Here is a 25,232-nt window from a genome sequence, read left to right on the forward strand (position 1 = left end):
CATACAGTAACTACTTATGATAATGCATACTTGTTGGTACATCAAAGATCCACACAAGGCCTGTCAGACCTAACTACCCCGATACAAAATGTTTCACAAAGGCAATAAAAAATATAATTACTATGTTATTATTTTGTAATACTCTGTAGCTTTTAACAATGATTTACATCCAAGAAAATAAAGGACCATCTTCAAGTGTAACCAGTTATTTTAAAGAATTACATTTTATTTTTCCTTTGTTTTCCAATGTTTTTATTTTTTTAGAAACACCCCACAATTTATACAGAGGATATATACACACACACACACACACGGGGCTCGGTCATCCAGGATCCTTGCATGCATTGTTTCTTTTAAATACAAAACCTGTATGTACAGAATACATCAGAATGCTTCTCGGCAGTATAGTGTGTAGATGATTCTTCCTGCTCTTTTAATCAAAGAATTGAAAGCTCAAAACAACATGAGTGACGTAGATGTGAGGGACAAGTGGGAAAGCAGACTAGGCTAATGTGGATGGGTCTGGAGGAAAATGGGGCAGGTTTATAACATATACATTATACCATGACACAAAGCTTACTAATGCTCTGACATGGCAAACAATTAGGGATGAACAACTCATTTGGTATTAGGATTACCGAAGTATAAGGCTTGTATGAAAGTTGTTTGATATAAAGAATAAGGAACGATAGCTGGTAATTATGTTCTGTCAACAAACAATTGTAGATTTTTATGTCTTGTGTCAAGAGAATCTTAAGGAATGATCTCTGTGTCCAACTCAAACACCAGTTGAAGAGTCTTGTCACATTGGTAGGCTACTTGATGACTATAATTACAACTTGTTGAAGTGTTGCCTTGAGGGCCTTGGCACTTTTAATTAGAGGAGGATGGGCTATGTTGCATGTTTCTGGGATGAGTAGAGATAAACACATGGGAACACAGTAACTATGAGTCAGAGACATCAACAGCTCTTGTTCTGGCAATTGCGATGCAGTGGGGTGGGGTGGGTGGTCACTGGCAGGTACAAGACGTGCACATTCTGAACAGGGGAGGCAGCCAAACAGAATACATACTGAAACCACCAATCATCACTTAGAACATAATAAAATAATCTATACACGAAAATTTAACTGCATCAGAGATACATTCCCAAAAACGTCAGTCAAAGCAGGCTTCCGTGGCCAGCTCGGATTTCAGTGTGTACAAGCACAGCACATTCCAATTAACAGATAAACACAGACACAAAGCCAACTAAAAGAATGGAATGTTCTCTCTTGTACAGGTAATGTATTTACAGTAGTTCCACCATCATGTCATTAATAAAATGCTTGGCATATTAAAAAACTGATACCATACATGAGCTACACACACACACACACACACACACACACACACACACACACACACACACACACACACACACACACACAGAAAATAAGAGATGAGCTTCATTGGCAAAGTGACAGTAAAAAAACAGATAGACATGGGAGTGGGAACAACAGTGTTATTGGCAACATAAACAGCAGTATGAGTAAGGAGTTAGATATTTATCAGTAACACTGATTAAATCAAAACGGACATTGCAGAGACCTGGCTGTGGCAGGACAACAACCTCTCCCTCAACGTGATCAAGACAAAGGAGATGATTGTGGACTACAGGAAACAGAGGACCTAGCACACCCCCATTCTCATTGAGGGGGCTGTAGTGGAGCAGGTTGAGAGCTTCAAGTTCCTCGCTGTCCACAACAACAACAAACTAACATGGTCCAAGCATACCAAGACAGGTTTTGTCATGACCCCCCCCCACATTGACTCTGTACCGGTACCCCCCTGTATATAGTCTCGCTGTTGTTATTTTACTGCTGCCATTTAATTACTTGATACTTTTATTTCTTATTCCCATCCGCATTTTTTTTAAAACTGCATTGTTGGTTAGGGGCTCGTAAGTAAGCATTTCACTGTATGTCTACACCTGTTGTATTCAGTGCATGTGACTAATAACATTTGATTTGAAATACCATTGTTCCTGCATCCCACACAAAAGCAAATTTGAAGTTAAGAATGGATATTTGCAATAATAGGACCATCAGTACTAAATGAAAACCAAATGAAACTCCTTTTAAGTGAAACTATTCGCAGCAGGAACAATGGTTTAGATTTCCTGCAATTTGAGGTTAATTGAATCGGACTTTGAGACACCTAAGAACAAACCGTACCCAAATGCTAATATATTAATATGGTTTTTAAACACTATAATTTGTTTACAAACCTGATAGCTATACTTTTAGTTAATGTTTGAGACAGCTTTTTGTCTTTTAGCAAATCGGGGGTTTCTCAACCAGATCAAGGCAAGTGAATGCATCCAACTGGTATTTACGATTTCACAACTGGTAAATTCCTACCTCCCACTCAAGGATGAGACAAGTTTTCCACTAGTAATTACCAGTTGGAGGGCTGTTCAAATGTATTTTTCCTAGTCCTTTGTGGTAAACGTAGAGATCTTTGTACATGTTCCATTATGGCCTCTGTGAGCGCATGGGCAGCGCCATAGCGGGCATTTTCAATTTTCTTGATCTACTACTTCTGTGGGTTGGTAAACAAACTGAAAGGGTGCATACTGCCATCTAGAGTGTGTTGCTTGAACAGGTATAAAGCCAAGGATGGCAATTTACTGCCACCTAGAGTTATGGAATGTTTGCTCATGAGTATAATTTATTGGCTGATCCCTCCAGATTACCCAGGAGGAAAGATGTGATCCTTCCTTCACCCACAAGGAAGTCCCACCCAGTTGACTTCTTTAAAAATGGTGAAGCCCTCAATGGCAACGCCAGAACAGGTTTTTATCAATCTAGAGTCCTCTATCTAACTCTATGGTGGTAAATTACCACTTCCCACTATTTGTATTTTTTACAAATGCAGCATTAAAGCAGGAGAAGTTTGGAGCTGAAAACTCCTGTCACATAACTTAAGGGGGTCATCAGGGGTGAAACACAATCAAACAAAGCACATAAATAGAAAAAATAAATAGATAAATAGTTTCCCTGATAAAATATTTCAATGGTCAAGATTAATCTATGGGATCACCTAATTGCTTATTTTGTTTTCCTTATTTGACGTTTTGCAGATGTGAATCCAACCAGAGGAGCAAGTTGTAAACTTAAAGATGAAATATTTCAACATAAAACATTTTTTTCATTGCATCAAATGACAAAAGATACAATCTCAGGATTGTAAGTGTATATGGTACAATATCCCAACTACATACCCCTGTGCTTTTAACTAGTACTATTCAAAACGAACATGTGGTTCGAATCAAAGCTACATGCAGTCACAGTAGTCTTATGTCTTTAGGTCTGCATTTGACAGAAGGTCCCGTGACAGTGGGATGGCTCTCTCGTATACTGTACAGTGTGGTGAGCTATCAAAACCATCTGCAGTACCTCAGAGCATCCTCCCTTCACCACATCCTCCCTTCACCACAGCAGAGCAGTAGACAGATGGGTCATTGGACATGAGACCAACACCATCAGCAACCTTTTGCAGGTGAGAAAGTCTCTTTCCGAATGTGCGGCAGTTTTAAGATCCATCTGAATCATGGACACCATGCTTTTAAAAGTAAACTTAGCATTCTTCCCCCAAATAGCACTGTTATTGACAGTACAATAATTCTAGTCAAATGCAGACTCTAAGAAGTGTGTGTACTGGGGTTTAGCTACTGGTGGCTCCTCTGAGGTAAAGCACTGTTAAGGACATCCCAAGCTTTACCTCTGTGATATCAAACAGAGTTATACTGTGATAGAACACAACGCTCTTGTACAAATATGACTCAAAATCCAATTTGAATGCTAATTTGTTCTACAAAAGAAAAGTCAAAGAGGTTAAGGACCACTTGAGTTATGTGGTATGGCTGGTGGGCCAGCATGCAGTTAAGTTCTCTGAGTGAAAGAGTGAGTACATGCCTTTAAAACAGCTATCACTTCACTACCAATGTATTTTAATACCGAGAATTGAAAACCCAGTGACTTCAGTGTTGGCACCACTAGGTTCAATGGTGTCTGACCATGGGCCAGTCAATATCACCATGGTGACAGACAGGTCTTCATCTTCACTGCGATTCCCTCCTTAGTCTGACCTCTGACCTGGCTTTAGGTTCACCAGCACTCATGAAGTCCACACTGTGCAGGTCACACAGACAGTCACACTGGTACTCTACACACACACAGTACAGTAGGGTCCCCTGAGGGTAGGACATGACAGAAGCTAACAATCTGATGGGATGGGAGGCGGGTCCCAGCTGACATCATATAGGAAGGGTGGGAGGATCTGAATTAACCCCTCCTTCTCCTGGCTCAATCAGCTGACAATGGACTCCCTGCAACCCCCCGGGCCCTCGCCCCTAAGGGTTCGCTGGTGATGAGCGAAGCGGGCTGGAAGTCCCCTCCTCTGTGGGGTGTAGGGCTGGGGGGTGAATGGCTTGACTGGACAGGGAGGGTGGAGGCAGTGTCCAGGCTGCTGTTAGACAGCAGACAGCTGGGTGGGCTTGGAGGCTGGCAGATCCAGTAGAGCCTGGACGGTCATGCCCACCTTCACCAGCCCACGCTCCTCTAGGATGTGGTGGGGCAAACACAGCTTGTCCTGCCAGGGTCAAAACACAGCACGTAGTCATCACCAGACCTTTCAAAGACACTTAAAAGGACAGTACAAGTGAATTGATGTTTATATCTCTGTCATGCTGCTCTGGGTACCAGTCTATTTATTTGTTGAAAGATGTTTTTGGTAAGACAACTCAGTTGGCTAAACCAAAAAGAGTGGCACAGCTCAACCCATCCATCATAACCTATCCACATTAACTTCAGGAATCTGACAAAAGTTTATTTACAGATGGTTATCCAAAGATGTTTTTCATATCTGTAGCTGGTCTACTGGTTAGGGAGTGTACCACAACTGAGGAGAGGCATATCAGATCTATGGGTGATGACAGAAAAAGATAGTAGTGATTATAAACTGAGTGATTCAAGCCCTGAATGCCGATTGGCTGACAGCCGTGGTATATCAGATTGCATACCAAGGGTATGACAAAACATTTATTTTTCTACTGCTCTAGTTACGTTGGTAACAAGTTTATAATAGCAATAAGGCACCTTGGGGTTTGTGTTATATGACCAATATACTATGGCTAAAGGCTGTATCCAGGCACTCCGCATTGTGTTGTACATAAGAACTATGAGAACTATGAGACCTATGAGACCATATACCACAGACCCTCAGGTCTTATTGCTTAATTAAGTGGTGTGTGTTTACCTGTGGCACACCCAGCTTCTTACAGGCATCCAGGAAGTTTTCCACATTCCTGCGGCACTTGGCCATGCTAAGCTTTGGCTGTGGGACAGAGTTGGTCAACAGTTACAGGCATTTTTTGTTTATTCTTGGCCGGTGGTTTGCTTCGGCTTTAGGGATTTCAAACAACAGGTTTTCAACTGGTGCTTACCACTGCGGGCGAGGGTACATGGATGCTGGCCACCGACCGAGGACGAATGTGATTGGCCAGATGGCACAAGACAACGCCATCCATCAGAGCAGCTCCCACATCGTCCGGCAGCAAGACCTTCAGTCTGGACTCCAGGTTCTAAGAGGAGTCACAGAAACAACACACTCAACATGGATTCTGTAGATCCCTGTGGAATACTGTAGATCACCTATTACAACTGCTAATGCAAGACATGGACAAAGATTATTTTACAGGAGGAGTTTGAAGTAACCCACAGTGTTACCCAGAGTGACCCACCGGGATACCATGCTACCTGCAGCTGTCTTGAGGAACAAGTAGCGACACGTTGAGAATTCTGAGGAACTCCAGACAACATGAAAGAGCGCATTCATGGCCCATCAGAGGAGGAAAACATCTCAGAATTGCAGTATTATACTGTATTCTTTGGTAAACTCTGTCAACTGGCAATTGTTCACACCTCTGTTGGAAAGCTGCTGATTTTCCATAGCCGTTTCACTCGTACCCGTATACAGGTTGATGAAGGGCATATTTGGGCATTGATAAACACCTACATTGTAATGCAGGAGGTGTACAGTAACATCACAGCGCTGTATGGGTTTTGACTGACAGCCGTTCTGAACTTGATGACCTCGAATGACAAGAAGTTGCCCTCCTGCTAATTGTGCAACTTTAGCACATTTCTTGTTGTCCAAGTGAGGGAAACGCTGTAAATAAAGAGGACTACGTATTTTGAAAGATAAGCCGTTGAGGAGTAAAACAAATACCGCTTTGATGTCAAACAAGCACGTTGTGCACTTCACATTTCCATATCATAAAACTCATGTCCTATACAGCATCAACCTTTACGATCACTACGTTTGATGTACAGTCACAAGATGACATGGCACCATACCCTGGGTTGTTCGGAACGGATCGAGGTGAACTGTTGTGTCCTCACCTTTGGTCTAATAGTTTTACCATCATCTCTAAACTCTTCCCTTTGCATTGCTACCATGGTCATGCATATGCTTTTCATATTTCTTCTGTAAGAAATATTATTTCAATTTATCCTCATAGGCCAATGAAGGGTCCAAATTAATGATGGAAATTTGTAAAATGAAAAGGACTGCTACATAATACCTTTTGCAAACGTCTATAAAGTCTAATCAGGTTATTGGTGGTGTCTTTTGACCATGCTGTGTCACCCTGTGTTTTCTGAATCTCCTGACCTGCCGTAGGAGGCCAACCTGCTCCATCTCCTCCCGCAGGTGCTCCATCTTCCTCCTCATGGTGAAACTGGGGTCTGACGGCTCCTGGCGGCTGCTTCGGCAAAAAGCTGCGACAACATATAAGGAAGCATATAGCGTGTGACATACTGAAATTACACAACTTTCAAACAGTAGACTCCTGGGTATACCCCTGGGTATACCCCTGGGCCCTGCCGAGATGAGCTCAGAGTCTAGACTTTTTAATGACATGAATTAAGTGTTGAAATCCATGTTGTAAAATTACACAATCTGATATGTCTGATGTTAGTGTACATTCCTTTTGTTGTTGTACGTGCCCTTTTAAAATGTTGCATACATCTTTCTGCATTACCCCTTATAAACATCCCCTGCCCCCCCCCCCCCTAACTCTTCCACGTGGAAGAGGGAGGTTACTCAAAAATGTTCCCATGAAAATCCTAATCAATCCTATAGATATTGAGTTTATATTGTCACTGACCTTGTAATATTAGGGGTTTCTACCAGTATATTGTGAAATGTATGCACTTCAAGCATTTATTCACTTTGTATCTGTTGATTTGTGGAATGCTGGACATGCTAGCTAGTTACTGTCATTTCCTCTGTACATCATTGGGCTAACATGGCTATTTCATGTCCCCTTTTGTTCATTTGCACTTGAGTTGGTGCACAACGGCAGAACAACACTTCATGTATGGATGTTGTTTGTTTCTTTATCGGGTATGTCATGTCTGTGTTTATGATATTTTGACGATATTTGACTGTTAGTACGAGCTGTACGTAATGTCTGGCTGTTGATGAATGTTAAAGCCCGTAGGCTATACTGGACATTAGCTACATTTTATACTGTACATTGCATTATATAGTTGTCAAACGAGATTGTTATTCTTAGCCCTGTCTACGGTACCCATGTGGAAGACAGGAGTTTGGCGTCTTAGGGCACACAGCATTTGTTGATGGAAGTCTTTTCCTGTCATTATCAGAGAACAAAAAGATCAACACCAACCTTGATCCGCTTGTCATCTGTAAGCTGATCAAAATGCAATCGACACCGGTCACATTTACACACAGGCTTCACTCCAACCATTACTGTAACTTTGGAATGTCCAGACCAGGGTTACTTCTAGGCCAGTGGAGTGTGTATTTGAGTGTCAAACAAGTTTTGTTTAGTAACTCCCTTTAGTGTGGAAATCCTGAGCCCTCACTAAAGATGAACATGCATGGAGGATAATAAATACTATATATTATATAATCAAATCTATTGCTACTTCTAAGGAAATCTCCTTCGTAGCCTGTCTGTGGGTTCAACATAACATTTCTTCTTTTCGTAAACTATTTATTGATGATTGCTGAATACCATCGAAATTCCACTGAACTCCTCCAACCATTTTACTCGGAAGGACAGTTCAGAGCGTCACCTCATGCATCATCGTGAACTCTCTCTTTTGCAATGCTAACTGGAACTGCAGTCAAAGTGTGGTCAAAATGTCCAGTGATTGACAGGGGAGCCCTGATCAGAGTGCACCGGTCAAGAACACATTGCCCTGTTTGTTGGATTGCTACGAAATCCTTAAATAGTTCCTCTTCTCTATTTATTTATTCATTTTTAAAAGGGCAATATGTAGTTCAAACAAAGTGGCCACTGATTTGGTAAACAGCTGAGGGATGGGGCTGGAGAAAAGTAACTACTCACAGATTCATAGAGCTATGGATGCAAGGACTGATCACGATATCAAAATGATATGTTTTGAGGCTATACATGTCTTATTTTTATATATTTTACAATTAAATTGTTTACAAACAATGGAGTAAAAAAAAGTGTATGTTCTGATGGGGTACGGGTTGAACAAAGCTCATGAGGCATTTATAAGTAACATTATTCAAGAAACAAATGGGTTTACACTACCGGTCAAAAGTTTTAGAACGCCTACTCATTCAAGATTTTTTTCTACATTGGCGAATAATAGTGAAGACATCAAAACTATTAAATAACACATACGGAATCGTGTAGTAACCAAAAAAGTGTTAAACAAATCAAAATATATTTTATATTCTTCAAATAGCAAGTCTTTGCCTTGACAGATTTGCACACACTTGCACTCTCAACTACACTACAGTTCAAAAGTTTGGGGTCACTTAGAAATGTCCTTGTTTTTGAAAGAAAAGCACATTTTTGTACATTAAAATATCATCATATTGATCAGAAATACAGTATAAACATTGTTAATGTTGTAAATGACTATTGTAGCTGGAAACAGCAGATTTTTTTAATGGAATATCTACATTGGCGTACAGAGGCCCATTATCAGCAACCATCAATCCTGTGTTCCAATGGCACGTTGTGTTAGCTAATCCAAGTTAATCATTTAAAAGGCTAATTGATCATTAGAAAACCCTTTTGCAATTATGTTGGCACAGCTGAAAACTGTTGTGCTGATTAAAGAAGCAATAAAACTGGCCTTCCTTAGACTAGTTGAGTATCTGGAGCGTCAGCATTTGTGGGTTCGATTACAGGCTGAAAATGGCCAGAAACTAAGACCGTTCTTCTGAAACTCGTCAGTCTAATCTTGTTCTGAGAAATGGCAGCTTCAATTAAATAGTCCCCGCAAAACACCAGTCTCAACGTCAACAGTGAAGAAGCAACTCCGGGATGAGGAACTCTGCCTAGAAGGCCAGCATCCCGGAGTCGCCTCTTCATTGTTGACGTCGAGACTGGTGTTTTGCGGGTATGATTTAATGAAGCTGCCAGTTGAGGACTCTAATCAATTTATCCTCTGCAGCAGAGGTAACTCTGGGTCTTCCTTTCTTGTGGTGGTCCTCATGAGAGCCAGTTTCGTCATAGTGCTTGATGGTTTTTGCGACTGCACTTGAAGAAACTTTCAAAGTTCTTGAAATTTTCTGTATTGACTAACCTTCGTGTCATAAAGTAATGATGGACTGTCGTTGCTCTTTGCTTATTTGAGCTGTTCTTGCTATAATATGGCCTTGGTCTTTTACCAAATAAGGCTATCTTCTGTATACCCCCCCTACCTTGTCACAACACAACTGATTGGCTCAAACGCATTAAATGAACTTTTAAGGCGGCACACCTGTTAATTGAAATGCATTCCATGTGACTACCTCAAAGCTGGTTGAGAGAATGCAAAGAGTGTGCAAAACGATCATCAAGGCAAAGGGTGGCTATTTGAAGAATCTCAAATATATTTTGATTTGTTTAACACTTTTATGGTTACTACATGACTCCATATGTGTCATTTTATAGTTTTATGTCTTCACTATTATTATACATTGTAGAAAATAGTAAAAATAAAGAAAACCCCTTGAATGAGTAGGTGTTCTAAAACTTTTGACCGGTAGTGTATATCATTAATTTAAAATCCTTAAATAGATGTAGCAATCACAGATCGTCCCTACTGGATAAGAGCTTCTACTAAATTACTAATATGTCAAATGTACACTGAGGCACACACAACAGTTGACATTGATTGTATTTGCATCAAACTAAAATATCTTGTGTCACATAATGATAACTACTGGGGTATGACATTTAGCTCATCACTCTTCTGCCCTCCCAAGCAAAAAGGTAACTGCTCATTTGGTTGAAAATGAGTTAGTCATTTTTGTTACATTAAAACACATGCTTAATCATGTGGACAAGTATCCTGCCTTTATTGTATTGTGTTTTGGAAAAAATAGGGGTCGTATTAGCCGTAACTGCAAAAAGTTACTGTGAAACCAAGGTAAATGGCAGTAACTGAACTTACTGCCTTTTAGCTTGGTTTCAACCTTCCCTTGGCTGCAGTTACTACGTTTAACCTTGGTTTCATGTCATTTTAAGTAACGCAATCGAACCTGTATGACACTGATTGACAGCTACACACATACACATTGATAATCTACGGATACAACACCATAGCACAGCATTCAAGGGGGGAAATGATGGTTGAACAGTATGATGAACATGTAAATATGTTTAAAATGTATTCTTAAAGCTGTTATTTATTTAATCATTCAGAAGTGTCATTTGAAAAAAATACAAATAGAATGTTATTAGCAATCTCATGGTATTTTTTTAATCATTCGTATTATCCTACGTCATACTTCTATCATGTTCCATCGTTATATATTACAAGACAGGTAATCATTTCATGTAATTCAAACAATTGCAGTGCTGCTTTTCACATTTATTCTTATAACAAGACATGGGCTACTTGTCAAACACAGTATGTAATGTGACTGACGCAGAACCTACATCTCTAAATTCCACTGGTGTCTTCGTGGAAGACACACAAAGGATGCAGTTTCAACTCTGTTATACTGTCAGTAATTACACTGCTCTTGTATTAATAGCATAAATGAGAAATATAGTAAACTAACAAATGAAAATGGCTGATACTGCTCTTTTCTTTGGTATTACCCTGCAATTTATAACATATCATGCCAAGGAAGAAGGCAGTAACTGCCGTTTAAGGGTCAGAGGTCATGCCATAGGTCAGGGTCAACATGAATTTTTAAAAAGTACTCATAGTAAGGCAATGCATAGTACTCATGCATCGCCAATTATCTCCCTGGAATTCATTTGGCTAGACAATTAAAAAACTTTTGAAGACATTTTTTCTCAGCTCCACTATGAGCAGTTACTACCTTTTTGCTTGGGAGAGCAGAATAGTATGCCGAAGAGGTCATAAGCAATGTATCGGCCATGCTTGGGACAAGCTGTCATACTTCACCAGAATCACCATATTACAATACCAAATACAGTAAATGGCACTATTAATAGCCCGCATCATAATTGCACAACAACATGTTCAAACTCATTGCTCCACCACATGTTCTCTGTTTTACAATTACTTAAGAGTTAAAAACCTTGACTTGAAAATGTGTGCCACTTGTATTGCCTAATCATACAATAAGAAATAAAAGCCTTATAAAAAGGAAAGACTAACACCTGAACAAGTTAAATAATTCAAATTACCTGATCTTGGTTTAAGGCCAAACACTGTGAGGGTGGTGCTGAACTCAGCATTCCGCAATACCTCCTGCACACAAAATACATCATTTGATTATTGGTCAGATAGAACAACCAATGAGGATATTTGCTTGAGCATGTGCTTACATAATTTGATTGTAATGTGCTTTTACTGTGCATGTGATTGGATAGCTAATCTCACCTCACACTCGTCGTTCCCACTGGAGTTTCGTCGGGCACTCTGGCACTTGTTCTGTGAGGAGAGAAGACGCATTAAGAAAGAGATTTAATCCATGCCCTAGAACCTAGTTCGCCGTATTGAAAATTGCTCTCCGTTACTCTGTTTTTGTATGGTCATTAGCAGAGTTCACGTGATCTCAATGTTTGCTTCAAGACTCCAGACATTTGTAAAAAAAATATGAAAAAAGTAGATATGAGCCATAGTTTAAAAACTCTGTAGATAGTGCTAAAACAATGTGACTGAATTCTGCTCTCAGGCTTGGAGGGAAGCAAAAGTACTTAAGCTACTCAATAATAGTAAAGCCCCCTTACTGTCTCAAAAAGCCAACCAATCAGCCTGTTACCAACCTTAGTAAAACTTTTTGAAAAAATTGTGTTTGTCCAGATACAATGCTATTTTACTGTAAACAAATTGACTTTCAGCACGCTTATAGGGAAGGACACTCAACAAGCACGGCACTTACACACAAATTGACTTATGATTGGCTGAGAGAAATTGATTGTGGGAGCTGTTTTTAGACTTATTGACCATAGTCTGCTGCTGGAAAAACTTGTGTTATGGCTTAACACCCCCTGCTATATTGTGGATAAAGAGTTACTTGTCTAACAGAACACAGTGTGTGTTGTTTAATGGAAGCCTCTCCAACATAATCCAGGTAGAATCAGGAAGTCCTCAGGGCAGCAGTCTAGACACCTTACTTTTTTCAATCTTTACTAATGACATGCCAGTAGCTTTGAGTAAAGCCCGTGTGTCTATAGTGCGTTCGGAAAGTATTCAGACCCCTTAACTTTTCTCACATTTTGGTACGTTACAGCCTTATTCTAAAATCTATTCGTCCCCCTTATAAATCTACACACAACACCCCATAATGAAATAATACAAAAACTGATATATCACATAAGTATTCAGACCCTTTACTCAGTACTTTGTTGAAGCACCTTTGGCAGCGATTACAGCCTCGAGTCTCCTTGGGTATGGCGCTACAAGCTTGGCACACCTGTATTTGGGGAGTTCCTCCCATTCTTCTCTGCAGATCCTCTCAAGCTCTGACAGGTTGAATGAAGAGCATCGCTGCACAGGTATTTTCAGGTCTCTCCAGAGATGTTCGATCGGGTTCAAGTCCAGGCTCTGGCTGGGCCACTCAAAGACATTCAGAGACTTGTCCAGAAGCCACTCCTGCATTGTCTTGGCTGTGCGCTTAGGGCCATTGTCCTGTTGGAACGTGAATCTTCATCCCAGTCTGAGGTCCTGAGCGCTCTGGAGCAGGTTTTCATCAAGGATCTCTCTGTACTTTGCTCAATGTCTTTCCCTCGAGCCTGACTAGTCTCCCAGTCCCTGCTACTGAAAAACATCCCCACAGCATGATGCTGCCACCACCATGCTTCACCGTAGGGATGGTGCCAGGTTTCCTCCAGACATGAAGATTGGCATTCAGGCTAAAGAGTTCAATCTTGGTTTCATCAGACTAGAAAATCTGGTTTCTCATGGTCAGAGTAATTTCGGTGGGCTCCAAGTGGGCTGTCATGTGCCTTTTACTGAGGAGTGGCTTCCATCAGGCTTCTCCCATCTCCACAGAGGAACTCTGGAGCTCTGTCAGAGTGACCATCAGATTCTTGGTCACCTCCCAGACAAAGGCCCTTCTCCCCTGATTGCTCAGTTTGCCCGGGCGGACAGCTCTAGGAAGAGTCTTGGTGGTTCCAAACGTGTGTTTTTGGAGACCTTCAATGCTGCAGACTATTTTTGGTACCCTTCCCTAGATCTGTGCCTCGACACAATCCTGCCTCGGAGCTCTAAGGACAATTCCTTTGACCTCGTGGCTTGGTTTTTGCTCTGACATGCACGGCCAACTGTGGGACCTTACATAGACATAGACCTTACATTCCCAAATAATGTCCAATCAATTGAATTTATCACAGGTGGATTCCAATCAAGTTGTAAAAACTCAATTAAAAGCTCAATTCCGAGTCTCATAGGTCTGAATACTTATGTAAATAAGGTATCAGTTAGTTATTTTTAATACATTTGCCAACATTTCTAAAAAACTGTTTTCACTTTATCATTGTGGGGTATTGTGTGTAGATTGATGAGCACATTTTTTTTATTTAATCAATTTTAGAATAAAGGCTGTAACGTAACAAAATGTGGAAAAAGGGAAGGGGTCCGAATACTTCCCGAATGTACTGTATTGTACATGTAAGCTACTACAGCGAGTGAAATGACTGCAACAACCTCTTAAGGATCGCCCCTTTTTTACATTTTTTGCCTAAAATGACATACCCAAATATAACTGCCTGTAGCTCAGGCCCTGAAGCAAGGATATGCATATTATTGGTACCATTTGAAAGGAAACACTTTGCAGTTTGTGGAAATTTGTAATGTAGGAGAATATATCACAATATATCTGGTAAAACATAATACAAATAAAAAACACCTGTTCTTTAGTATTTTGTTTGTACCATCATCTTTGAAATGCAAGAGAAAGGCCATGTCTTGCTCCCAGACAAACTAAACAACTTCTTTGCTTGCTTTGAGGACAATACAGTGCCACTGACACGGCCCACCACCAAAACCTGCGGCCTCTCCTTCACCGCAGCCAATGTGAGTAAAACAATTAAACGTGTTAATAACCCTCGCAAGGCTACCAACCCAGACTCCAACCCTAGCCACGTCCTCAGAGCATGCGCAGACCAGCTGGTTGGTGTGTTTACGGACATATTCAATCAATCCCTATCCCAGTCTGCTGTTCCCACATGCTTCAAGAGGGCCACCATTGTTCCTGTTCCCAAGAAAGCTAAGGTAATAAAGCTGAACGACTATCGCCCTATAGCACTCACCTCCGTCATCATGAAGTGCTTTGAGAGACTAGTCAAGGATCATATCACCTCCACCCTACCGGACACCCTAGACCCACTCCAATTTGCTTACCACCCCAATAGGTCCACAGACGACAATCACACTGTACACTGTCCTAACCCACTTGGAAAAGAGGAATACCTATGTAAGAATGCTGTTCATCGACTACAGCTCAGCATTCAACACCATAGTACCCTCTAAACTCGTCATTAAGCTCGAGACCCTGGGTCTCGACCCCGCCCTGTGCAACTGGATCTGGATCCTAGAAACTGCTCCACCCACAACCGTAAGGCTCTCCAGAGGATAGTGAGGTCAGCACAACGCATCCCCGGGGGCAAACTACCTGCCCTCCAGGACACCTACAACACAGGAAGGCCAAAAAGATCATCAAGGACAACAACCACCCGAGCCACTGCCTGTTCACCCCGCTATCATCCAGAAGGTGAGGTCAGTACAGGTGCATCAAAGCTAGGACTGAGAAAATGAAAAACAGCTTCTCTCAAGGCCATCAGACTGTTAAACAGTCATCACTAACATTGAGTGGCTGCTGTCAACATACCGACTCAATCTCTAGCCACTTTAATAATAAAAAATTGCATGTAATAAATGTATCACTAGTCACTTTAAACAATGCCACTTTATATAATGTTTACATACCCTACATTACTCATCTCATATGGATATACTGTACTCTATACCATCTACTGCATCTTGCCTATGCCGTTCGGCCATCGCTCATCCATATATTTATATGTACATATTCTTATTCATTCCTTTACACTTGTGTATATAAGGTAGTTGCTGTGAAATTGTTAGGAATTGTTAGATTACCTGTTAAATATTACTGCACGGTAGGAACTAGAAGCACAAGCATTTCGCTACACTCGCATTAACACCTGCTAACCATGTGTAAGTGACCAATAAAATTAGCTTTGATAATAATGTATTATTCTAGCACAGGTGCAATTTACATTTTGGCCACTAGATGACAGCAGTGTATGTGCAAAGTCTTAGACTGAGCCAATGAACCATTGCATTTCTGTTCAAAATGTTGTTTCAAGACTGCCCAAATGTGCCTAATTTGTTTATTAATAACTTTCAATGTTCAAAATTGTGCACTCTCCTCAAACAATAGCATGGTATTTTTTAAAACTGTACTAGCTACTGTAAATTGGACAGTGCAGTTAGATTAAAAGGAATTTAGGCTTTCTGCCAACATCAGATATGTCTATGGCCTGGGAAATTGTCTTGTTAATGCTAATAGCATTAGCCTACGTTAGGTCAACCGTTCCGTGGAAGGGATACCGATTCCGAAGAAGTTGCTGCAGTTAGTTTCAGAAAGGGTGGCAAGGAATATGTTAGTCCTAAATATTTCAAAAACTATAAGCATTTGGGACAAATCATTCACTAAACCCTAAACCTCAACTAAATCTTCTGATTAATAAAGTAGAATTTGAGCAAGTTGAGGTGACTAAACTGCTTGGAGTAACCCTGGTTTGTAAACTGTCGTGGTCAAACATGTTGATACATGCCTGCCTTTTTAACAACACTATCAACAAGGCAGGTCGTACAGGCCCTAGTTTTGTCACACCTGGACTACAGGTGTGGTCAGATGCCACAAAGAGGGACCTCGGAAAATTACAATTGGCTCAGAACAGGGCAGCATGACTGGCCCTTAAACATACACGGAGAGCTAACATTAATGACATGCATGTCAATCTCTCATGGCTCAAAGTGTAGGAGAAATTGACTTCAACACTACTTGTTTTTGTAAGAAGTGTTGACAAGCTGAATGCACCCAGCTGTCTGTTTAAACGACTAGCACACAGCTCAGACACCCATGTATACCCCACAAGACATACCACCAGAGGTCTCTTCACAGTCCCCAAGTCCAGAACAGACTATGGGAGGCGCAAAGTACTACTTAGAGCCCTGGCTACATGTAACTCTATTCCACATCAGGTAACTGATGCAAGAAAGTAGAATCAGATCAAAATACATTTTAAAAATACTAAAATACTTCCTTATGGAACAGTGGGGACTGTGAAGAGACACACACAGACACGCACATGATAAGACACGCACGTACAGATGGATTTCGTATTGTAGATATGTGGTAGTAGAGTAGTGGCCTGAGGGAACACACTTAATGTGATGTGAAATGTAACGTGATGTAATATTTCAAATTGTATATAAAACAGCCTTAATGTTGTTGGACCCCAGGAAGAGTAGCTTTTGCCTTGGCAACAGCTAATGGGGATCCTTAATAAATACATATAGAAATCAACATCATGGGATTCAGAGTGCAATGTGGTAGCCATGGTCTCCTTACCTTCAGATAATCTTTCCTCAGATACTTGTTCCTCCTGCGCTCCTCGTTCTGGTTGAGTACAGGTGGAACGTCTGGCCACTTTGGCTCCGTGTCTGACTCGGATTTCAGGCTGCCATCGTAGGAGCATGAAGAGGAGGGCTGCAGAGAGAGAGAGAGAGAGAGAGAGAGAGAGAGAGAGAGAGAGAGACGGGTCAAGATACTGGACACTGTATTAACCAAATGGCAATGCAATAATGGACAAAACCCCCTTGGCTTTAGCAGCACTAGAACATAATTTAAAAGAGATGATTGACCTAAAGCCTCTCCCTACGTCACTCAGTTATAAAAGGCTAACATGCACACAGCCACGTCTTCACATGGACGGTGATGAGGGTGAGGAAACAAAAAAGGCACGAATGAAAATGGAGGACCTCAGAGAAAGCGTCGTCGTCGTCTGTGAAGTCAGGGTCCTTTCCAGAGAGAGACAGAGAGAGGTGAACGACATGAGTGAAACCCAGACACCAAAACCAAGGCCTCGCACGCGGACACATTAAAAAGGGGAACTGAAAACAATGACCACGGTGTAGTATTACTCGCACAAAATGGGAACAATGAGTAGCATGTTCCCTGTGGAAAACAGGACAGGAAGTACTTACCTGACCACTCAGCACTGACGTGCCACTGCTCGCTTCATCCAGAGAGGCACTAGGAGAGAGAGACAGGAAAACACACAGACTCACTCAGTCACACATATTTACCTTCATGGACAATACCCTCATTTATTGGACAGTGTGTCATCACGAGGGCAGCCAACAGTCAATAACAACAGACAATGGAACCTTTACTGCATAGACATGGAATCACTGGCCACCTGAATAATGGAACACTAGTCACTTTATGAAATGATTACATACTGCTTTACTCATCTCATATGTATATACTGTATTATATTCTACTGTATTTTAGTCAATGCCACTCAGACGTTGCTCATCCTAATATTGATATATATCTTAATGACATTCTTTTACTTTTAGATTTGTGTGTATTGTTGTGAATTGTTAGATACTACTGCACTGTCGGAGCGAGGAACACAAGCATTTCGCAACACCGGCAATAACATCTGCGTGTGTATGTGTATGCGACCAATAAAATTGGACTTGATTTGGTGTGTAAAAATTGAATGTAATTACTTGTAGTTATAGCTACAGTGCATTCAGAAGGTATTCAGGCCGCTTGACTTTTTTCCACATTTTGTTATGTTACAGCCTTATTCTAACATGGATTGAATAGTTTTTCCCCCTCAATCTACACACAATACCCCATAATGACATCACAATACCCCATAATGACATCACAATACCCCATAATGACATCACAATACCCCATAATGACAAAGAAAAAAAACAGTCAATCAATCAATAATATAATAATTATTTTAGCTAAATGTTTGATTTTTCATTTACAATCTGTAGAAGCTATGAGAATAGAAAGGTTCAGTACTTTTGTGAAGCATCACAGCACAGTTGAAAAATATATGGCAAATAGAAATCAAACTGGATGGACATCAGAAATACTAAAAACAAACAAAATATAACTATTGTAAAATAGATTGTCTGTAAAACCTGTATAAACTGAAAGTAAAAGCCTAAGTGTTTATTAGTTTACGCCAATTGGGGGAAGGGTGGTAGGGTTTGCGGGGAATAAAGGTATATTCTTAAAAAAGTATGTATGTCTATATAGGTATGTGTATGTAAGTATGTATATGGATATATATATTTACCCCCCAAAATATATGGGGGATTAGAAATTATGCAGACAATTACATTGATGGAAGCAACATTCTTTCCGCAATATTAAGCTGATCCACCCCTTAAATAATAAAAAACAAAAGTTTGTTCATTTTATTTGCTAATTTATATATAAAAAATATATAAAAGAAAATGGAAATATCACATTTACATAAGTATTCAGACCCTGTAGCGATTACTACAGCCTCAAGTCCTCTTGGGTATGACACTGCAAGCTTGGCACACCTATATTTGGGGAGTTTTTCCCCATTCTTCTCTGCAGATCCTCTCAAGCACTGTCAGGTTGGATGGGGAGCATCACAGCACAGCTATTTTCAGGTCTCTCCAGAGATGTACGATCGGGTTCAAGTCCAGGCTCTGGCTGGGCCACTCAAGGACATTCAGAGACTTGTTCCGAAGCCACTCCTGCGTTGTCTTGGCTGTGTACTTAGGGTTTTTGTCCTGTTAGAAGGTGAACCCTTGCCCCAGTATGAGGTTCTGAGTGCTCTGGAGCAGGTTTTCATGAAGGATCTCTCTGTACTATGCTCCATTGATCTTTCCCCCAATCCTGACTAGTCTCCCAGTACCTGCAGCTGAAAGACATCCCCACACCATGATGTTGCCACCACCATGCTTCACTGTAGGGATGGTGCCAGATTTCCTCCAGACATAACGCTTGGCATTCAGGCCAAAGAGTTCAATCTCGGTTTCATCAGACCTGAGAATATTGTTTCTCATGGTTTGAGAGTCCTTTAGACGCCTTTTGGCAAACTCCAAGCGGGCTGTCATATGCCTTTTACTGAGGAGTGGCTTCCGTCTGGCCACTCTACCATGCCTGATTGGTGGAGTACTGCAGAGATGGTTGTCCTTCTGGAAGGTTCTCCCATCTCCAGAGAGGAACTGTGGTGCTCTGTCATAGTGACCATCGGGTTCTTGGTCACCTCCCTGACCAAAGCCCTTCTCACCCGATTGCTCAGTTTGGCCGGGCAGCCAGCTCTAGGAAGAGTCTTAGTGGTTGTCTTAGTGGTTCCAAACGTCGTCCATTTAAAAATGATGGAGGCCACAGTGTTCTTTCGGATCTTCAATGCTGCAGAAATGTTTTGGTACCCTTCCCCAGGTCTGTGCCTTGAAACAATCCTGTCTCTGAGCTCTACAGACAATTCCTTCGACCTCATGGCTTGGTTTTTGCTCTGACATGCACTGTCAACTGTGGGACCTTATATAGACAGGTGGGTGCCTTTCCAAATTATGTCCCATCTATTGAATTTACCACATGTGGACTCCAATCAAGTTATAGAAACATCTCAAGGATGATCCTGGGCTCAATGTTGAGTCTCAGAGCAAAGGGTCTGAATACTTATGTAAATATGGTTGTATATGGTTCTGTTTTCAATTTTAATAAATTTGCAAACATTTCTAAAAACCTGTTTTCACTTTGTCATTATTGGATAGTGTGTGTAGATTAGAGGTCGACCGATTAATCGGAATGGCCGATTAATTAGGGCCGATTTCAAGTTTTCATAACAGTCGGAAATCTGTATTTTTGGACACCGATTTGGCCAAATGTTTTTTTACACCTTTATTTCATCTTTATTTAACGAGGCAAGTCAGTTAAGAACACATTCTTATTTTCAATGACGGCCTAGGAACGGTGGGTTAACTGCCTTGTTCAGGGGCAGAATGAAAGATTTTTACATTGTCAGCTCAGGGATTCAATCTTGCAACCTTACAGTTAACTAGTCCAACGCTCTAACCACCTGCCATAACAGGCAGGCTCCACGAGGAGCCGGCCTGTTATGCGAATGCAGTAAGCCAAGGTAAGTTGCTAGCTAGCATTACTTATCTTATAAAAAACAATCAATCAATCATAATCAGTAGTTAACTACACATGGTTGATGATATTACTAGTTTATCTAGCATGTCCTGCGTTGCATATAATCGATGCGGTGCGTATCGTTGCTCTAATGTGTACCTAACCATAAACATCAATGCCTTTCTTAAAATCAATACACAGAAGTATATATTTTTTAAACCTGCATATTTAGCTAAAAGAAATCCAGGTTAGCAGGCAATATTAACCAGGTGAAATTGTGTCACTTCTCTTGCGTTCATTGCACGCAGAGTCAGGGTATATGCAACAGTTTGGGACGCCTAATTTGCCAGAATTTTACGTAATTATGACATAACATTGAAGGTTGTGCAATGTAACAAGAATATTTAGACTTATGGATGCCACCCATTAGATAAAATACGTAACGGTTCTGTATTTCACTGAAAGAATAAACGTCTTGTTTTCGAAATTATAGTTTCTGGATTCGACCATATTAATGACCTAAGGCTCGTATTTCTGTTGTGTTATCATGTTATAACTAAGTCCATGATTTGATAGAGCAGTCTGACTGAGCGATGGTAGGCACCAGCAGGCTCGTAAGAATTCTTTCAAACGGCACTTTTGTGTGTTTGCCAGCAGCTGTTTATGACTTCAAGCCTATCAACTCCCAAGATTAGGCTGGTGTAACCGATGTTAGCGGGGTGCGCGCTAATAGCGTTTCAAACGTCACTCGCTGAGACTTGAAGTGGTTGTTCCCCTTGCTCTGCATGGGTAACGCTGCTTCGAGGGTGACTGTTGTCGATGTGTTCCTGTTTCGAGCCCAGGTAGGAGCGAGGAGAGGGATGGAAGCTATACTGTTAAACTGGCAACACTAAAATACCTATAAGAACATTCAATAGTCAAAGGTTAATGAAATACAAATGGTATAGAGGGAAATAGTCCTATAATTCCTATAATAACTACAACCTAAAACTTCTTACCTGGGAATATTGAAGACTCGTGTTAAAAGGAACCACCAGCTTTCATATGTTCTCATGTTCTGAGCAAGGAACTTTAACGTAAGCTTTCTTACATGGCACATATTGCACTTTTACTTTCTCCAACACTTTCTTTTTTCATTATTTAAACCAAATTGAACATGTTTCATTATTTATTTGAGGCTAAATTGATTTTATTGATGTATTATATTAAGTTAAAATAAGTGTTCATTCAGTATTGTTGTAATTGGCATTATCACAAACAAAAAATATAAAAAAATATAAAAAAAATCGGCCGATTAATCGGTACCGGCTTTTTTTGGGGGGTCCTCCAATAAATCGGTATCAGCGTTGAAAAATCATAAATCGGTCGACCTCTAGTGTAGATTGATGAGGAAAAACAATTATTTAATACATTTTAGAATAAGGCTGTAATGTAACAAAATGTGAAAAAAGTCAAGGGGTCTGAATACTTTCTGAATGCACTGTATCTTTGAGACAAGATCCTATAACACGAGTCACTGGGACAGTTTCGATGATGGCATGATTTTGAGTGTATGACTAGGCTCAACTTGCGCCCAGGAAACCGGCTAATTTTATGCACTTGACCCAAGGTCTTAAGAGTGTAACGGGCAGAAGTAATGTGTTTAGGTAGAGCTGTGCTGTACGTACCTGCGGATAGCCTGAGAGGGGGACCTTTGTTTGCTGCCAGAGCTGCCAGAGTGACTGAGGAACCTGGACAGGTAGACAGAGGGGTGGTTAGTACCATCTCTCCATTTTCTCTCTGCAGGCACAATGTGTTCAGGCAGTCATGATATAGAATGGGTTCAGGTGGATTTAAGAACTGGAGAACAACAGACAATCTATCGAAGGGTGTGCATTCATCTCACAAGGCACAGAAACATGCATTTAATTCTCCAACCTGACAGTTTTCTAAACATACATCCACCTCCTTAAACGTTCACAATCTCACATCTGTCTCTACCTGTGTGCACGGCCGGCAACCCTCCTTCGATGAATTAGACTCTCTGCTCTACAAATTAAGGATCGTCGTCTAGTAGCCACACATCATGTGTGCACCAATCAGGTCCAAGGAAGAGGCGAGGTGGAGGAGGAGCAGGAGATGGATGAAGCAGGGAGGGAATAAGAGGAGAGAAGAGGGGAGCCAATGACAGGGAGGTTCGTTAGATGCAGAGCAGGAATAGAGATAGTTAGAGCGTGGTGATGGAGTAACTTCAGGAGAAAGAAGAGTAGTAAAATGTCTGGAAAGGAACTAAGGTCTGCGCATACAATGGATAAAATACAGGTAATACACTCTTGGAAAAAAATGTCTTCAGCTGTCCCCACAGGAGAACCCTTTGAAGAACTGTTTTTCTTTGGTTACAGGCTGAACCCTTTTCCCACAGAGGGTTCTACATGGAACCAAAAAGGGTTCTCGTATGGGAACAGCCGAATAACCCATTTGGAACCCTTTCTTCTGAGAGCGTATAGAAGGACCAAATGCAAGAGAAATGATAACGTGCACTCTTCACGTATCACCTGCTGTCTGCAACAGCTATGGCTGGCTCACGCTGACAATTGATTATTGTTAACCTAATAACTATGGGTAGAATCCCAATAACCAGTTAGAAACCCATGACTGTCAAGGTTATAAATCAAGTCCCTTTCTTTCCTGTCTTGTAGAATGAAAAGAAGAGTCCTTCCCCCTTCCAACCCTCTCCTCCAAGAACATCCCAGGATCTTCCTGCCCTTTCACTGATAAGGGATCAAGGATGGAGTGAGAGAGCGCGAGCAGAGGTGAGGGCGGGGGATGCTGAGCTCAGCAGAGGTGAGGGCGGGGGATGCTGAGCTCAGCAGAGGCGAAGAGGACAGAGAGATATGGGGCTAGGAGCAGGGATCAGAGTGAGGTGAGGTCAGAGAGGAGGAAACGACCATGGGTCAGAGGTCAGCCTCTCACCTGTTCTGTTGCTCCTGCTGCAGGAGCTGGACGGCAATCTTCCTCAGGTCCAGCACCTCCTTCAGCTCTTCCTCCTCCTCCTCCTCTTCCTCCTCCTCAGCTAGCTGATCTTTATCAGAGCTGCAGGCCACAGGGACATGACAATCAGAAACCTACGCCAGCTGCTTCACACTCACACTGTAATAGCATGAACTCACAATGTGGCCATACTATAGTGGCAGCTATCCAACGGCAGCCTTCTCAGCATGTCTACTGTCCCGGCCTGTTGTTATTATTTCACGACTACTATCATCTAGCGGCTATCATCTAGCTGCTATCATCTAGCGGCTATCATCTAGCGGCTATCATCTAGCGGCTATCATCTAGCGGCTATCATCTAGCGGCTATCATCTAGCGGCTATCATCTAGCTGCTATCATCTAGCGGCTATCATCTAGCGGCTATCATCTAGCTGCTATCATCTAGCGGCTATCATCTAGCGGCTATCATCTAGCGGCTATCATCTAGCGGCTATCATCTAGCGGCTATCATCTAGCTGCTATCATCTAGCTGCTATCATCTAGCTGCTAAGTATCAACTCACCTACAGTACATTAACTAGGGTTGGAAATGAATTATCTAAGGAGACTGACAGATCAATATTATTTCAGTTCAAACTTAAATAACTTGAAGGTGAATTCTCTGCCCTTCCTCCTCCTGTCTATCCGTGTAGTGAGGACTTACCCAGACTCCTCTTTCCAGCTTTCCTTATCTTTGCTTTGGTGTGACTTGTTAAGAACCTTCTCCAATTCCTGAAACACAGAACAAATAGTCAGATTCATTAATTCAATAAAAACATAAAAAATAAAAAAAGTTATAGTTAAGCAATAAGGCCAGAGGAGGTGTGGTATATGGCCAATATACCACGGCTAAGGGCTGTTCTTATGTGTGCCGCAATGCAGAATGCTTGGATACAGCCCTTATTGCTAGGTGCCTTATCGCTATTATAAACTGGTTACCAACGTAATCAGAGCAGTAAAAAGTCATGTTTTGTCATACCCGTGGTATACGGTCTGATGTACCACGGTTGTCAGACAATCAGCATTCAGGGCCAGAACCACCAAGTTTATAACAAGATGTGTAAAACCCCTACACTACTATCCAGGTTCAATCACAAGCCTGTTTTCCATTATCGATCCATGTCAGGTCGAGACACATTTAACTTGGCCTTTAAGCGCTGTGCCTTGGCTTATTCCACAAGTTCCCCCCCCATAAAAAACTACCAAGATGATCTATTTGCCTCTTCCATTCATAAGGCAGGCCTTACTTTTGGTGGAGGTTTCAGTGAGGAGGCAGCAAGAAGAGGAAGTACAATGTCCAGGCTGGACATTTATTTACAGTGCAGGAGTGGCAAACTGTACACTACGTATAATTGTACAAACAATTAAACAAACAGGGCGTAGACCGGTAACATAAACAAACAACTGAAAATAAATCAAAGAAAGGTTGAGCTAAATAAATCAAACAAACCCCAATCATGCCTGAAACCAATGGCACTATTCCATCCTTACCCCGTCTCGGTCTGCCCAACAATGAA

The 25,232-nt window shown here is 41.3% G+C and overlaps 1 protein-coding gene across 5 annotated transcripts in view; it reads right to left on the minus strand.

Annotated features, from left to right (window-relative positions):
- Nucleotides 1-205: 205 nt before the first annotated feature.
- LOC109872701 (leucine-rich repeat and calponin homology domain-containing protein 2) overlaps nucleotides 206-25,232 on the minus strand; it is a 77,777-nt gene continuing 52,750 nt past the window's right edge. Inside the window, exons 10-22 of one of the 5 annotated variants that reach the window (XM_020464009.2) lie at nucleotides 24,380-24,447; nucleotides 23,659-23,778; nucleotides 22,687-22,755; nucleotides 22,374-22,436; nucleotides 17,763-17,811; nucleotides 17,538-17,576; nucleotides 17,128-17,265; nucleotides 11,904-11,954; nucleotides 11,708-11,771; nucleotides 6,718-6,824; nucleotides 5,489-5,626; nucleotides 5,302-5,379; nucleotides 206-4,635 (exon numbers count right to left, since the gene is read on the minus strand). In XM_020464009.2, the coding sequence (XP_020319598.2) occupies nucleotides 4,516-4,635; nucleotides 5,302-5,379; nucleotides 5,489-5,626; nucleotides 6,718-6,824; nucleotides 11,708-11,771; nucleotides 11,904-11,954; nucleotides 17,128-17,265; nucleotides 17,538-17,576; nucleotides 17,763-17,811; nucleotides 22,374-22,436; nucleotides 22,687-22,755; nucleotides 23,659-23,778; nucleotides 24,380-24,447 (1,104 nt within the window). In that variant the 3' untranslated portion in view covers nucleotides 206-4,515. Of the gene's footprint in view, nucleotides 4,636-5,301; nucleotides 5,380-5,488; nucleotides 5,627-6,717; nucleotides 6,825-11,707; nucleotides 11,772-11,903; nucleotides 11,955-17,127; nucleotides 17,266-17,537; nucleotides 17,812-22,373; nucleotides 22,437-22,686; nucleotides 22,756-23,658; nucleotides 23,779-24,379; nucleotides 24,448-25,232 lie in introns of all 5 variants that reach the window. The other 4 variants (XM_031807634.1, XM_031807636.1, XM_031807635.1 and 1 more) reach the window with 4 other exon arrangements.

The sequence above is a fragment of the Oncorhynchus kisutch genome, linkage group LG28, assembly GCF_002021735.2.
Source record: "Oncorhynchus kisutch isolate 150728-3 linkage group LG28, Okis_V2, whole genome shotgun sequence".
In the NCBI taxonomy this organism is placed as follows: Eukaryota; Metazoa; Chordata; class Actinopteri; order Salmoniformes; family Salmonidae; genus Oncorhynchus; species Oncorhynchus kisutch.